A 15,044-nucleotide genomic window follows, 5' to 3' on the forward strand; every position below is an offset into this window, starting at 1 on the left:
TACAAGTATGTTTGTATTTATGTCTTGTGAACTTGATATTTTGGACTTGTACTTTTGGTCTTGTGAACTTGTATGTTTTTATGTTTATTAAGAACTTGTATGTTTTGGTCTTGTGAACTTGTATGTTTTGTATGTTTGGTTTTAATTAGTAAATGCAAACGTAATTGGAATCAAAATAAGTAGGCAAAATCCAAAAATAAACTTCCAATAAGTCGCAAAACGATAGCCATTCAGTCACTAAAACATTCATAAAACAGTCGCCTTGTAGTGTCTTTTTGGCGATTCCACAGTCACCTATTAGTCGCCAAACCAGTCGCCAAATAGTGACATATTAGTAGCAGAACCGTCGCCACTTTAGCGACTCATACGCGACGCACAGGCGACTTCAAATAGTTATCGCAGAATAGTCGCTATTTAGCGACTATTAGGCTACAATTTATTTTAGCGACGCAGTGTTCGGCGACAACGTTTATTAGTCGCTAATTAGTGGTTATTATGTGTTTAGCGACTCTTTAGTTACGTTTCTTGTAGTCGCTAAATCCATGTTTTCTTGTAGTGTGAGTATATATAGATGGCTGCCGTGACAAAGAGAGGTTGCGCGTCTATGGTATATTTGAGAAAGAGACACACATGCGTGTGTGGCGTCGCCCCACGAATTCAGATGAAGATCTGTTGGTGGTATTCCTTTGGATTCTGCAGCCGTTAGAGAAGACGGTGATGCACCGGTGCTGCAGGGTGGTAGTCAAGACATGCGTGGCTTGGTACTGTTTCCAAAGTCCATCTAGAAAAGAATGGTAGGCATAGTTATGCTGTAATATCATATGCAATCTTGTTCTAGTGGAATGATTTCTGGACTAGGTCCCGAGGATGTAGGTTGTTAACCGAACCCCGTTAACAAATCTCTGCGTCATCTTTACTTTATGCTCTTTACATTCGCTGCACTCTCCCATCGTACAAACGCATAGATCTAGCTACCACACAGTAACTTCAAACAGATCAACGTGCATACATTTATTGACGCATTAATATTCGTAGCTATAGTGAGATCAGTGACTAGGTGTGCTCCTTGGGAAAGCCTTTGGGGGAGGAGGAGGCCTACAGTGACGGCACCTTCTTCCAGGCGAAACAGTGGGAACGGTGGGCGCCCAGGGCCGTGGAAACCCAGGTGGTAAAGTAATGGGCCGAGGCCGAGGCCGCGGTAAAAAAGTAATCGAGCGCTTTTGGACCGTCACTGGATCCGTATGGTTTATCTCCTCTGCACAAGTACCAATCAAACGGTTTACACATACATATTACTTAAAACAGTTTTGTCATTTTAGTAACATTTTTATATAACTCAACACCCCTAATAAACCTAACTGATAAAGTAAAATGGGAATAACTTACGAATATTTAAAGACAAAATAAAAAATGCTCACCAAGTTCACGGAGTTCCATTCGTGCGCCAAGGACATTATCTATATGTGGAAATACAAGAAGAAGAAGGAGAAAGAGAAACATGGAGGAGACTACAGAAGACGATGCCATCTTCACTAATATTCCTTCTTAATTTACTTATCAGTATGACTCAAATTTATGCATTTATATAGAATCGAGAGGTGAAGATATATGGTAGAGAATAAGAATAAAATCTTGGTTTTACTGTAATGATCATGGGTGTTTTGGAAATGATATATCTTAAATTGTACTTAAAACCTTGTCAGAAGACTCTTGGCTTATGAGCTTTGAGACTCGAATATCCCATCCTCAAGTGAGTCCAAGAAAAAATTCAGTTCAACCCACTATACTAATTTCAAATTCATTGATCTGTTTCTTTTTTTTTTTTTGTTTTTAAATTCATTGATTATTGGAGATTATGTTGGTTTATTCCGGTTTAGTCATTTGGTTATGTTAACCACAATTGTAGCTTAGTAAAAATACTCTCTGTACAACTATTTTCAGCGTTCTAATGAGAAATCGAATCTATAACAAACTTTCTCATCTTCTCTCTTGGCTAATATTGATCTTTACATATACAAACACGTCTTCATGGAGGAATCCATTCAAGAATAACCTTTTCACATCCATTAGAAACAACTTAGTTTTTAGGATGCATGGTCATGTCTTGTATTAATTAAACAATAGTATAGAGAGGAAGAGTTCATACATAAGGACAGAAACCCAATCCTAAGAATTGATTAACAAAAATTATATAGCAAGGGAAATCTTCTACTATCCCAGTGGATGCATGGGACACCAAAAACTTTGGATGTGTCACGGCGACACAAGAGACCTTGGAGCAGTGATGACAAGGAGATGATCACATGAACAACGCGGTAATAACATGATGTTTTCTCTTATGACACCGTACCCTCTCACATATATATTCACACACAATGTTTCGAGGCTTTATGTTATGGGATGTTGTTGCTATAGTTCCGGCCATTTTAATCAGTTTCGAACTCAGATTAGGGAGGCTTTTAGAAAATCAAAGAAAAATCTTCATAAATTAGAACTCATGGTAAATGTGAATTCGACCATCTTCTTTTGTTTTTAGCTCAGTACTTAGATTTCTCTTTTTCTCTTTCCATCTCGGTATATAAACGTCTTCTTTTTTTTCTAACTCGGTAAATAAATGTTTTCCTTATTTTTAGAATAGTAATCGAGCAATTTTTGTTTAACTCGATAAACAATTATTTTTTTTAGCTCAGTAAACCAGTGTTTTTTTAGCTTAGGAAACGAATTTTTTTTTTTTCGGTAGACGAGAGTCTAGGTTCGGATATATTAATTTTTTTTATAGAGTAAATGTTTCCTCTAATATCTTCATTAACATTAAAAGTTTTCATTTCTCAAATTATACTCTTAAAACTACATATTTTACTAGAACTAGATGAATACCCACGCGTAGCGTGGGTATTTGTGTTAAAAATTGCAGAAAAATATGATTATGTTTTTTGTTACATGTTATTTTGTGTGTTATTATGTAATTGATAAAGTCAAATCTATTTTCTATAGTTATAATTTTTATGATTAGATTCATCTTTGACTCGAAATATTAATTCTACGTTTTTAAAATATAAACCTGATTATTTATATACCTACGATCCTAATCATTCATTATCATGAATACATACAACAATAATATATGATATATTGATACAATGATATGTGATTATGTTACTTATGTGGTTTGAAACTTGCATAACTTAATTCTAAACAAACAATTATTTGTTCCATTCAATCTCTCGTCATCTAGTACGCCAACCACATCATAATATGCTAGTAAATTAAGTCAACACTTTAGATCTCTCTTCTTGCATACAACTGTATAAGAGAGAGTCTCGTGTTTTAAATTTCTTGGTATGTCTAACGTCTCAAAGGACCCTTAAGTGAAAAAAATTGTGTGTCAATGTTACCGACTTATCATAACGCATAAAAATAAAAAGAGAGAATGCCAGAAAACATAACATGAAGTTAGGTAGCAAATATATAAACTACAACAAAAGTAATTTTTTAGCTATTATCGTGTAATGACCATCGATAAAAAATTTAGTAATATAAGAAGAGTAGAATGAAAATAGTGCTTATTACAATAGTATGATCTTTTACTTTATTTTTTAGTTTTTTAAAAAATCAATTAAGAGTGAGATTAATGAAAAATTTAACATAACAAAAGACTTTTGATTTTCTCTCAATTAATTTTGCTAATTTTTTTATTTAAATAATGTCGAATGACACATGTCATTTTCTTATGTGATGATGTGGCATTCATATGGAAAGAGTTAGCCAACTTTTATATATATGATTCCATTTATTTTAATTTCCTCGTTCAACCTCCCATGGCATCATAGCATTTAACTTGTTTAATCTCTACTTCCAATTTTGTATAATTGTTTTGGACTACTTCCCAATCTTGATACTTGACAGAATATGTATGTATTTGCATTCGCTAAATCTGTAGAATATGTTAAACACATGCATATAATAGATAAAGAGGCACCCACATACATCGCAAATATGACAAACACATGCATATAATAGATAAAGAGCCACATACATCGCAAACGAAAGTTACGAAACCACAACGTAAGAAAACACATTAACATGCATATATATATCAGCATATCTTTATTGACGCATTCCAAGCTATAGTGACATCAGTGACTAGGTACGTGTGTTCCTTAGGAAAACCTTTTTGGGGGCGGAGGAGGTCTACATGCAGGGAAGATTTTTGGGCAGTTCTTAATCTTAGGCACACGAACTCGCCCCCACCGTGGAATTGGAATGCCCTTTTGGACCGTCACTGGATCCGCATGGTTTATCTCCTCTGCACAAGTACCAATCAAACGGTTTACACATACATATTACTTAAAACAGTTTTGTCATTTTAGTAACATTTTTATATAACTCAACACCCCTAATAAACCTAACTGATAAAGTAAAATGGTAATAACTTACGAATATTTAAAGACAAAATAAAAAATACTCACCAAGTTCACGGAGTTCCATTCGTGCGCCAAGGACATTATCTATATGTGGAAATACAAGAAGAAGAAGGAGAAAGAGAAACATGGAAGAGACTACAGAAGATTTAACTAATATTCCTTCTTAATTTACTTATCAGTGTGACTCAAGTTTATGCATTTATATAGAATAGAGAGGTGAGGATATATGGTAGAGAATAAGAATAAAATATTGGAGAGATAAGAGAAGAAAGGTTGAAGCTATCGACGACGACTTAGTAGTCTCTTAAGGGTCTTTAAGTTTTGGATCATTTCGTAGTCTTCGGCGAAATGTCTTTGCCCCCATGCATTATTCTAATATTTATTATTTTTGTGTGTATATATTTTTTGTGGATACGGTTGTTACCGGTTTCATTGCATTAGTTAGGTGGGGCAGCTTTTTTTTTGTGGGTTACTGTCTGAAACAATTTCTCATCAAGTTTCTGATCTACTTCATCTTTTAACGGTTTTACTGTAATGAAAATGATATATCTTGGAATGTACTTAAAACCTTCTCACAAGACTCTTGGTGTATGAGCTTTGAGACACGAATATCCCATCGTCAAGTGAGTCCAAGAAAACAAATTCAGTTCAACCACTCTACTCATTTCAAATTCATTGATCTTAACATCTACAAACTCGTCTTCATGGATTACATTAATTAGAAAGAGGTCAATATCAATATAACTAGGACTCCGGACCCCCGCGACATCGCGGGGGAAAATATTTCAAAAATCGTTAAAAAAAATATCAAAAGAAAATTAATAATAACGATGGTAGATGATTAAATGTTATAACGATTTATAAAATAAACTTAAAGTTGCAATTTTTCGTGAAATAAACTAAATGTTGCAATGGTTCAACTAAACGGCTGCAATCATTTTATGAAAAATTACGATAAAAAGATGCAACCGTAAAAAATATTTACTCGGATTGCAACTTTCTCAAAACACATAACGTAAAATATTTTTTTTAGTCTAAAAAGAAATAAATGAAATGTTGCGATATATCAAAAGTTGTAGCGGTTCGTCAAGTTCGTCAAATAAACTAAAGATTACAATGGTTTGTAAAACAAAACTAAAAATTGCAATGATTGGTCAAATAAACCAAATGTTTCAACGGTTCAATTAAACGATTACAATCTCATTTGAATGCATTTTGGTAATTAAAAATTAAAAATATTAATTTATGAAAATTATACCGAGAGACGCGACGGTAGATAATTAGATGTTATAGCAATTTGTAAAATAAACCAAAGGTTGCAATTGTTCGTGAAATACAAAACAAAATATATAAATCAAAGGTTGCAATCGTTCGTGAAATAAACTAAATATTTAAATCAAAGATTACAATTGTTTGTGATATAAACTAAAGGTTGCAATTGTTCGTGAAATAAACTATATATTGCAATAATTCTAATAAAAGGTTGCAACTGTTTATAAAGAGGTACAATAAAAAGAAGCAACCGCAGAAGATATTCGGATTGCAATTTTCTAAAAAACATATCCGTAAAATATAAATTTTAGTTTAAAAATTAAAAATATATCCATATGTAAACTATGAAATAAACCAATTTTATATGTAGTTTATTGGTTTACGTAAAAAGAAATTCAATAAAACAACATGACCGTACAAAAATAACTGTAATAAAAACAACCATAAATATTTAAACGAAAGGGTGCAATAACAAGACACAACCGTTCAGATGTACAAATGGTATTTATTGGAAACGACATAACCGTAAAAAAATAACCAATTAAAACGAAAATTACGATAAAAAGACGCAACTAAAATAACCGATTTAAACGAAAAGTTGCGATAAAAAGACGCAACCGTTCAGGTGTGCAAATGGTATTTATTAGATTGCTATTATATATAGATTTTGTTCTAACAACCTATTATTATATTTATTACATTAATTAGGAAAACATGCGAGATATAAATTAACTTTTCCAACAAGTTTTACATAAAGAGGCATGTGTCAATAATTATTAGAAAAATAAGATGACATTGAATATATATATCATCATTTTAAAATAAATCAAAATACTAAAGTAATGATATCTTAAATAAATTGATGGATTTCTCAAGTCGCGTTTTCCTATATATAGATATAAGATCCAAATAACATCTTCTTCTTCAATTACTTAACTACTCTCTATACAATTTAGATCCAGTTTCTCACAATAAGTATGTGGAAGACTTTGTTATGTCAAAAACCTCAGAAATCCGAAAAGTGGGTTGATATAATCCCTAATCACAAGCCACATCGTAAAAACGGTACAATATTTGTTCTCTTTCTTTTCTTTTAATTATTTTGATTTTGTTGGACGTGTGGATTATAAGATTTTGTTGTGATTATATGATATATCTATGTAAGACATATACATATGGGCTAATATTGACCTTGTTTGTGTTGAATTTATTTGCAGACAGATTTCGAGTCGTTTCTTACAATATCCTTGCTCGTGTAATTTATTTTATTCCCTCATTTTCGTATTATCAAAACCTTTTATACATATATAATTGCTGTTATGTTTTTGAATATCGATGGACATGCTCTGAATCGCAAGGGTCTTGTGCTTTTGTAGTGGAAGGCGTCGTCTCCCATGTATAGTTACTCTCCTCCAGATAGTATCCTGTAGGTTCCTCCGCATACTAAAATTTTTGAAAAATTTCATGGTTTATCAAAAGAAAAAAAATCAAGCCTATGTTTTTAATCTTTTTGTCATAGGTGGGATAACCGTTCGAAGGCGATTCTTGATAATTTAAAGAATTTTGAAGCTGATTTCATCTGTCTACAGGTTTCTTTTTTTCTATGTTTCTGTCTCTCGTATCACACATAATTGGGGGACTTGTAAGCCTAAATTCATGATAATATTAATTACTCGATCAATCAATCCATTTGCAGGAAGTAGACGAATACATTAGTTTTTTTGATAGAAACATGGAGGCTCATGGATACACTGGAATTTATTTTCCAAGAGGAGAAGGCTATAAAAGAGACGGCTGTGCAATCTTTTTCAAGCCCAAATTGTATACATAGAGACTTTAACACGTTGATTGTGATCTTAGGGTTTAAGTCTAATTTGCCTAACAAAGTCCCTTGTTCATTTTTCCTTTAAACAGTGCAGAGTTGATTACATACAATATTGTAGACTACAACAATCTTGCTGAAAGGCGTTGCGTTGCGAGTACCATACATGGCGATGCAGTTAGTAAACTAAAATGTGATTGCATCGGAATATTGGCAGCTTTCAAGATTTTAAAACCGTTTAATCATGTCGTTATTATTGCAACCACTCATTTAAAATCCGGGTAAAAAAATTAACATTCATTAGCTAGATCTTTCTGAGTTCATATTTAACTTTTTGATTTATTAATATATTTTTCTTAAATTTTTACACTCAGGAAATCTGATGAATGGGATGATGTAAAGCTGGCTCAAGCCAAGTCTCTAATGTTTGAATTAGCCATGTTCAAGAGGACGATCTCGGCCGTAGAAAATTGCAGTCCATCGGTCATCCTTGCTGGTGATTTCAATTCGAACCCCTCGAGTGATGTATAACTTCAAGAAACATGATTTTGTTGTTGTTTATTCTTGTCCAAGAAACATGATTTTATTCTTCTTCACACTCTTTTCAGGTATATGAATACGTAAATTCAGACAATATACCGGTGATGTGGCCTTTGGGTGGCGAAGAAGAAGAAACTGAATTTGGACTATGCAGTGCGTATGGATTCACGAAAGGAGAGCCAAAGTTCACAAAATATGTGCCAGGATTTGCTGAAACACTCGATTACGTGTTCTTCACGCCTTCTGATTTCATTTCACCTGTGAAGCTCTTGGATTCACCCGACGTAGTCGATTTCTTACCTAATAAAAGTCACCCGAGTGATCATTTACCCATCGGCGTTGAGTTTGAGATCAACCGAAAAATATTGCTATAATTATAATATCTTTCTCTGATAATTGGGAAAAACATATTAGATTTCTAATTTTTAGGAAAACAAAATGTTTCAATCATTTGACTGGTGAGATAATAAGCATTTAGACCTCTAACGTGGTTCTACACTTCCTAAAAAATGTTTTGGTTGTGTTTAAATAATAATCCCCCGTTTCAGTTTAATTATCGTTTTAACACTTAAATTTTGTTTCATAATAGTTGTCGTTTTAGATTTTCAATGCAGATGTTTGGTAAAATTTCCAATTTTATCCGCACTGTTGTATGTTTTGGCTAATAAAACAAATTAGAGAATATATTGAACAAGGGTAAAAGTAAAAAATTTAATTGTTTTCTTAATTTATGTGCAAAAACCTTTATATAAACGACATTAATTTAAAACGGATGAGTATTAAAATTATATAACGTTCAATGAATGCTTGTTTATATAAGTAAATGGACCAAATGGTAATTATTGAATTTTCGATACTATAATTTTTGTCGGCTTCATACTATTTGTTCCTCTCGACTTAACAATGATTGTGGCTTAAAAAAAGGCTAAAAGAGCAAGTGGAGTATATGAAATATGATCGTTAGTTGTTTAATTTACTGAACATGGTTTTTATTTTTGATAGGAAGTTATAAGAAATTGACTAATTTTTTCGGACCCCGCCATTCACTCATGGTTTGGTGGGTAAGGCAACAAGAAAGGCTCGTTTTAAACGATACAAATACAAAGTTTTGTAGGCCATAGAAAATAAATTGCCTTGTCCCACCCTTATTTATAAGGCAACAAGAAAGGCTCATTGAGTCATGATCACTCAATGGTACATTCTATACTTATATATAACTTTTCCAAAACAATAATAATATAAAATAAATAATAGAATAAAATTAAAAACGAAAGATAGAAAGACAGAAAGTCACTCCGGACCACTCCCATGGCTTCGCTAGATTCTCATGTGTTGATGAAGCTAGTTAGCCTCTTTTTATCTTCTCTTTTTGTCACTATCGGTAGCTCGGAATCGCAGTGTCAGAATTTCGAGTCGATCATCAGTTTCGGCGATTCGATTGCCGACACCGGAAACTTGCTCAGTCTCTCGGATCGTTACAATCTTCCTATGAGCGCATTTCCACCGTACGGAGAGACTTTCTTCCACCACCCAACCGGTCGTTTCTCCGACGGCCGCCTCATTATTGACTTCATCGGTACTTCTCTTTCTTTATATGTAAATTGACTCTTTTGGCGCAGCTTTTTTAGATGAAGTTTATATAAGAGTACATTCTAATATTTTTTGGGTTCTGTTCACTGATTCTTAGGGTTTTATTATGTAAAATCTTTCTCTGTTTCTCTGTTTCTCTTTTTTCTTGAACTGCAAGTTAACATTGTGAAACCTCAAGTGATGGATGCTAGAAATTTTTTTCTTTACAGCTGAATTTTTGGGGCTTCCTTATGTGCCTCCTTACTTCGGATCTATAAATGGAAACTTTGAGAAAGGAGTTAATTTTGCTGTAGCCTCAGCAACGGCATTGGAGAGTTCATTTCTAGAAGAGAGAGGATACCATTGTCCTCACAATATTAGTTTAGGAATTCAGCTAAAGAGCTTCAAGGAGAGTTTACCAAATATATGTGGCTTACCATCAGGTAGTGATCAATATCAACTTTAGTGGAGTGATTATAATGTATTTGTTGTCAAGAGGTTTGAGCTCACTTGTATTTGTTGTTAGATTGTAGAGAAATGATTGGAAATGCTTTGATTCTCATGGGAGAGATTGGAGCGAACGATTATAATTTCCCATTCTTCGAACTAAGACCCTTAGACGAGGTCAAAGAGCTCGTTCCGTTGGTGATTAGTACTATTTCTTCAGCGATTACGGTAACCATTTTAATATGATTCTTGATCTGCTAGTCACAGTAACGAGTAAAACAGAGTGATTAGTTTGTCAGAAACTATAATGTGTTTGTTTCTTTGGGACTTTGTTGAATCCAGGAGTTGATTGGTATGGGGGGAAGAACATTTCTGGTGCCCGGAGGCTTCCCTCTCGGATGCTCAGTAGCATTTTTGACATTATACCAAACATCAAACGTGGAAGAATACGATCCTTTAACAGGATGTTTGATATGGCTAAACAAGTTTGGAGAATATCACAGCGAGCAGCTTAAGGAAGAACTCAAGAGACTCAGGCAGCTCAACCCTCATGTCAACATCATATATGCTGACTACTACAATGCTTCGTTGCGCCTTGGCCAAGAACCAACCAAATATGGTTAGCCTTCTTGATTCCTCCACTGAATCTTCACAACCAAATTAATGATTCGGTGTTGACTGAGTTTCTAAATCAATGATATTGTCAGGATTCATAAATAGACACTTGTCAGCTTGTTGCGGTGTAGGAAGACCGTACAACTTTAACTTCAGTAGAAGTTGTGGGAGTGTAGGAGTGGAATCTTGTAATGATCCTTCAAAGTATGTGGCATGGGATGGCCTTCATATGACTGAGGCTGCACACAAATCGATGGCTGATGGATTACTCAACGGACCATATGCGATTCCTCCTTTCAATTGGTCATGCCTCAGCTCAAAGATTAAGAAGAAGGAAGTCATTAGAAATACAATATTCTTTGATGAATAGTTGACACAAGCTTGTCTTCAAATCTAAGAGACAAGCGAGATAATGAGAAAATCTTATATATTCTTTGATGAATTTTGTATTGTGTTGTGTTATACTTTGTGCTGTTGTCTGAAAGAAATTTTCAAGTGTTACTAGCTAAATCATGTGATAATTTTGGAGCGGTGTAGGATTAGAAAGATCCAAGCCTTCCTACAAATGATTTCTTTGGTCACTGATCTAGAAGAAATGGTCAACCTGCAATCAACCACTTCCAAGCAACTAATGATATTTTATAAGAAAAAGTATCAATTAATTACATACATAAGTTCTTATTGATAACTTTTTTTTTTTTTTTTTTTTTGTCGTCTCGATTTATTATTTATTGCAAATTATGAGAACTGTTACATAGACGATTCTACAACGGACAATTTCTTCTGACCCTTATTAGATCCACACTTCTTTCACCTTCACCTCCTTCTTCATGCTCACCTCCTTCACCTCCTTCTTCATGGTTTTTTTATGGACACTTCTTTCTCTGTGTAGAATCCTGGCGAACGGCTATAATTGTACATTGCTGAAGATCTCCAGCACCCTTGCCTCCAATAATCTGCAAATTTATTATTAAATCGCAGTATCTGGGATTCGAATCCCAGACCTCTGGTGTAGAAGCATTAATGAACCCTTGATCAACCAATGGGTCAAGGGGCTTCCACAAAATTACGAAAAATTAATGATTTTTGTTTCTTTTGATTTTACATTTTGTTTCTTAGAAATGTGTTTTGTTTTGATTCTATTTTGTTTCACCCATATAATAATTATATTATAAATTATGTCGTTAAACTATCATTTGCTTAGGAAATATTAATTTGTGGTCTCTAAAGTTCAAACAATGTAGCTAAAATATCAAAATCAAAATGGCTAATATGAAAGAGAAGTTATCACACTCATACTAAAGAGAAGTGAAGCAGCAGTTTAAACAGAGGAACATAGTGTTTTTTTCCAAGAAAATAAGACAAAGCAGTGAATACAAAAAGAAAAAAAAAAAAAAAAAACAAACACCAAAGGAAGGGGGTACTTAGTAATGGCTTCATGAACCTTTGAAATTGGAAAATGTGCGTCTGTTTGATTCTAAGATTTGAACCTGGCGTTCCGTCTTTAACTTCCTGCTTGGAAAACCTCTCAGTGTTTGATGGAGGCTTGAATTTGTGACCATCTCGTGAACTCTGTTGAATCCAAGACCGTAGAGCGGTGAATCATCTTTTTCTATATGCTTCTTGCAAAACTCCACTAGTTTCTCCTCAAACATAGGTTCATTTGTTGTGTTAACCCGCATGTGAGAAGAAGAAGAAGCCGATGATGAGGCCGCAGCACCATTGGTAGAGGCGTAAGTCTGACTCTCCAGCCACATATGTGCCACCACTTGGCATAGTCCTTCTTCAACATCAGGCTCAAGGTCCCTATACCCTGTTTCAAAGCAGAGAAATTGACAAAAAAAAATGATTGATTATCTCCAGATACCTCAAGGTTTCATGGTGACCATCATTGAGGCATCATGTGTTTTGATAATTTGTCCTAATACAAAAAGAGAGACGGTTTCCAAAAGGACTATGTACCGTTGATTCTAAGCCATGCGTGCATCATTTCATGGGCTAAGATTGATCCTGTTACTAACCTGTGAGTATAAGGAAAGATTTGTCAGAGTTTATGCACGCAATTAATATATGAAGGGGCATGGTAACGAAGTATGGTACCTAGGAAGTCCATACAAGATCATAACTGAAATGATCTTGGATTCACCGACGGGCCGTACAGTTTCTATTTCTTCAATTAACATATTGTTTGACTGCATCTTCGGTATCCTTGAGACCTAGGTAGACCAGAGTAATGTCATGAATCCAAGCAAGTTTATATCATCAAAGTGTTATGCTGTATATAAATATAATAACAAGACTCTCTTACACTCGTTATGATCACCTCTTCGGAAAAGCAACAACCCCTGGTTGACACCTCGTGATGATGGCCCTGCATATATGGAGAAACACACTGTGAGACTTGACTTACTTAACCTGCAAGGACGAAAAGTTTAACGGTATATACGTACAATCTTATCTTCCTCCTCAGCTGTATTCAGCGCTTGTTTCTCAACCAAAACAAGAGGAAACTGTTTCTCAATCTCCATGTTTAAGCCTTTAAAGAATTCACGGATTTCAAAATGCAGAGGTTGGCATTCATAAGTATCCCTAATTGAAGACTCATTACATTCTAGACATATCCACCGACCATCACCAATAATCACATAGTTCGTTTCTTTAGGCTGCACGTATTAGCAAGACACAAGAAAACTTTTACAGTATTCATAGTACGTGATAGTTTCTTGTTATAAAAAGAAATTTACCTCTAATCTTTCACAGCTGCAACACTTGGGAGTACCATCAAAATCATGACAAGCACAATATTTTTCCAACCAGAAGGGATGCTCATTGTACTCTATACGTTGAGCAGTTGAAATAATCTGGGAGACAATACAAGAAAGAAAATGTCATAACAGACCAATTCCTTAACTAATCTCTTCCTAAATACACTCTCATGTCGTAGAACAGAATGAGCATTTACAATATCTTTGCAGACATAGCAGTGCTCCATGTGAAGCTTGGCTCTTGAGTTTGATACCTAAGGAGTTATCAAGAATTAATATTTTGCATCAAAAAAAAAAAAAAAAAAAAAAAGCATGCCAAGGAGTAAACAGAGTTATCTTGTACATGGTTTTCAAGAGGTCCGGACCTAGGATTTTTGTGGCCTAAAGTATAGTTAGATAATATAATTTTTTTTTTACCCAACAAATGCAATGATCGTAGACGGAATTCTTCGTGAAAAAAATCTAAATACTATTATAATACTTTTAACTAAGTTATAAAACAAAAATAAAAACTGTAAATCTGTAAAAAAACATTTAAAAAAAACCTATATAAGAGGGGATTCGAACAGAACACCTGAGCCTAGTATACTAAATACATAACCACCAGCCTAAGGAAGTGTTTTATAAATGAGGCCCTAAAAATTTTAATTTATTTTGTGGCCTAAAGCAAAGGCTTTGCCTGCTTTATGGGTGGGCCGGGCCTGGTTTTCAACTTCGTCGATAGAAGAACTTGGTTCAAGTCTTCCATGTTCAGTCACAGAGTTGCAACCATGACATATGCTACAGGTTCAAGTTGCATTGTTCTTAATCAGATAACTTAACAAAAAAAAACATTTCGAAGTTGGAGAATAAGCTTATTAATTAGTTACCACGGAGGAAAGTTGGTTGCAAATTCCTTCAATAGGTCTATATTCATAGTCACGCTTGCCATTGACTGCATCGATTGCAACTGATTTCGGTGTTGAATGAGTTGTAATTCGATTTGACAAAACTTAAGAAATTCTTGATTGATTTCTTTGATTTCTCTTGTATATAAAGCTTTCTTGGAGATACTATACCACTTAACCCCTGAACACTTGCTTACCATCTTCTCAGCTCTTTCCAACGTCTTGATCAAAACAATTAGTTCACCGTTGCATCTTTGTTGCATTGAGTCAATTTCTTTGAATATCGGAACCAATCTCTCCATCGTGGACGCAAGATCTTGAGATAAGGGTTTGAAGTCTTTCACTTTCTTGGCCTCTTCGATTACCAATTTTAAAATCTCAGAAACTGGAGCTCCTAGAAAAGCACCACCAACCATATAGAAGCCACATCTGATATCGACATGATGTGGCCTTTAATCTTCCTCCTGTATCTTCAAGATCTCACAAATTCTTAAGTAACGCAGAAGAAGATGAATTTAGCCAAAAATAGAAACGGGGAAACGCTTAAGAATTACTTACCCAAATTAACTGTTTGCTTGCTTTTGACGCACTCGTGAGTCATTTTGTGTTCTGTATTTCGTTGAAGTTGCGTTTCTACAACTTACTGCATAAGTAAGTAATAAGAACCAACCACGTGGTTTCTTTGTCAAACACAGTCCATGAG

At 34.3% G+C, this 15,044-nt stretch overlaps 4 protein-coding genes and 2 long non-coding RNA genes across 9 annotated transcripts; 3 read left to right on the forward strand and 3 right to left on the reverse strand.

The window, feature by feature from the left end:
* Window positions 1-1,036: 1,036 nt before the first annotated feature.
* LOC9329902 lies at window positions 1,037-1,536 on the reverse strand. The gene is made up of 2 exons (XR_002329623.1): window positions 1,419-1,536; window positions 1,037-1,255 (listed from the first exon to the last, which is right to left on the reverse strand). It is a non-coding gene; the product is annotated as an uncharacterized LOC9329902 (long non-coding RNA).
* A 2,738-nt stretch (window positions 1,537-4,274) lies between these two features.
* On the reverse strand, window positions 4,275-4,875 carry LOC110225222. The gene is made up of 2 exons (XR_002329624.1): window positions 4,479-4,875; window positions 4,275-4,306 (listed from the first exon to the last, which is right to left on the reverse strand). It is a non-coding gene; the product is annotated as an uncharacterized LOC110225222 (long non-coding RNA).
* Window positions 4,876-6,637: 1,762 nt separating this feature from the next.
* LOC9329903 (carbon catabolite repressor protein 4 homolog 4) lies at window positions 6,638-7,527 on the forward strand. The gene is made up of 5 exons (XM_021010471.1): window positions 6,638-6,761; window positions 6,914-6,951; window positions 7,073-7,122; window positions 7,216-7,285; window positions 7,393-7,527. The coding sequence occupies exons 1-5, from the start codon at window positions 6,674-6,676 to the stop codon at window positions 7,525-7,527; spliced, it is 381 nt and encodes a 126-aa protein (XP_020866130.1). The 5' UTR covers window positions 6,638-6,673.
* A 256-nt stretch (window positions 7,528-7,783) lies between these two features.
* Window positions 7,784-8,366, forward strand: LOC110225312. Its single transcript, XM_021014734.1, is given in 4 exon segments — window positions 7,784-7,799; window positions 7,893-8,043; window positions 8,127-8,196; window positions 8,199-8,366. Coding segments are annotated over 3 exon segments (246 nt in total). The 5' UTR covers window positions 7,784-7,799; window positions 7,893-7,941; the 3' UTR covers window positions 8,273-8,366.
* Window positions 8,367-9,283: 917 nt separating this feature from the next.
* Window positions 9,284-11,217, forward strand: LOC9327200 (GDSL esterase/lipase At1g31550). Its single transcript, XM_002891092.2, has 5 exons — window positions 9,284-9,634; window positions 9,858-10,070; window positions 10,154-10,302; window positions 10,417-10,693; window positions 10,782-11,217. The coding sequence occupies exons 1-5, from the start codon at window positions 9,367-9,369 to the stop codon at window positions 11,057-11,059; spliced, it is 1,185 nt and encodes a 394-aa protein (XP_002891138.1). The 5' UTR covers window positions 9,284-9,366; the 3' UTR covers window positions 11,060-11,217.
* Window positions 11,218-11,988: 771 nt separating this feature from the next.
* LOC9327201 (protein DA1-related 6) lies at window positions 11,989-14,991 on the reverse strand. Of its 4 annotated transcripts, XM_021010743.1 has the most exons (9): window positions 14,900-14,971; window positions 14,539-14,811; window positions 13,652-13,708; window positions 13,434-13,550; window positions 13,140-13,352; window positions 12,998-13,060; window positions 12,790-12,905; window positions 12,652-12,710; window positions 11,989-12,502 (listed from the first exon to the last, which is right to left on the reverse strand). In XM_021010743.1, the coding sequence occupies exons 2-9, from the start codon at window positions 14,755-14,757 to the stop codon at window positions 12,126-12,128; spliced, it is 1,221 nt and encodes a 406-aa protein (XP_020866402.1). In that variant the 5' UTR covers window positions 14,758-14,811; window positions 14,900-14,971; the 3' UTR covers window positions 11,989-12,125. The 4 variants fall into 4 exon arrangements, with proteins under 4 accessions (XP_020866402.1, XP_020866403.1, XP_020866401.1 ...); XM_021010744.1 differs by having other exon boundaries at window positions 13,013-13,060; window positions 14,539-14,991; XM_021010742.1 differs by having other exon boundaries at window positions 14,539-14,989.
* Window positions 14,992-15,044: the final 53 nt, after the last annotated feature.

The sequence above is a fragment of the Arabidopsis lyrata genome (genome assembly GCF_000004255.2).
Source record: "Arabidopsis lyrata subsp. lyrata unplaced genomic scaffold ARALYscaffold_1, whole genome shotgun sequence".
Classification (NCBI taxonomy): Eukaryota; Viridiplantae; Streptophyta; class Magnoliopsida; order Brassicales; family Brassicaceae; genus Arabidopsis; species Arabidopsis lyrata.

Bases quoted from the DNA above. Each gene is read 5' to 3' on its own strand.
- LOC9329903 (XM_021010471.1), top strand. From the start codon at position 6,674: ATGTGGAAGACTTTGTTATGTCAAAAACCTCAGAAATCCGAAAAGTGG. The intron at 6,762-6,913 runs GTACAATATTTG...ATTTATTTGCAG, and splicing joins CAAGCCACATCGTAAAAACG to ACAGATTTCGAGTCGTTTCT. The intron at 7,286-7,392 runs GTTTCTTTTTTT...ATCCATTTGCAG, and splicing joins CTGATTTCATCTGTCTACAG to GAAGTAGACGAATACATTAG.
- LOC9327200 (XM_002891092.2), top strand. From the start codon at position 9,367: ATGGCTTCGCTAGATTCTCATGTGTTGATGAAGCTAGTTAGCCTCTTT. The intron at 9,635-9,857 runs GTACTTCTCTTT...TTTTCTTTACAG, and splicing joins CCTCATTATTGACTTCATCG to CTGAATTTTTGGGGCTTCCT. The intron at 10,694-10,781 runs GTTAGCCTTCTT...TGATATTGTCAG, and splicing joins CCAAGAACCAACCAAATATG to GATTCATAAATAGACACTTG.
- LOC9327201 (XM_021010742.1), bottom strand. From the start codon at position 14,757: ATGGTTGGTGGTGCTTTTCTAGGAGCTCCAGTTTCTGAGATTTTAAAA. The intron at 13,353-13,433 runs GTAAATTTCTTT...TAATACGTGCAG, and splicing joins GCAGCTGTGAAAGATTAGAG to CCTAAAGAAACGAACTATGT. The intron at 12,711-12,789 runs GTACCATACTTC...TTATACTCACAG, and splicing joins ATCTTGTATGGACTTCCTAG to GTTAGTAACAGGATCAATCT.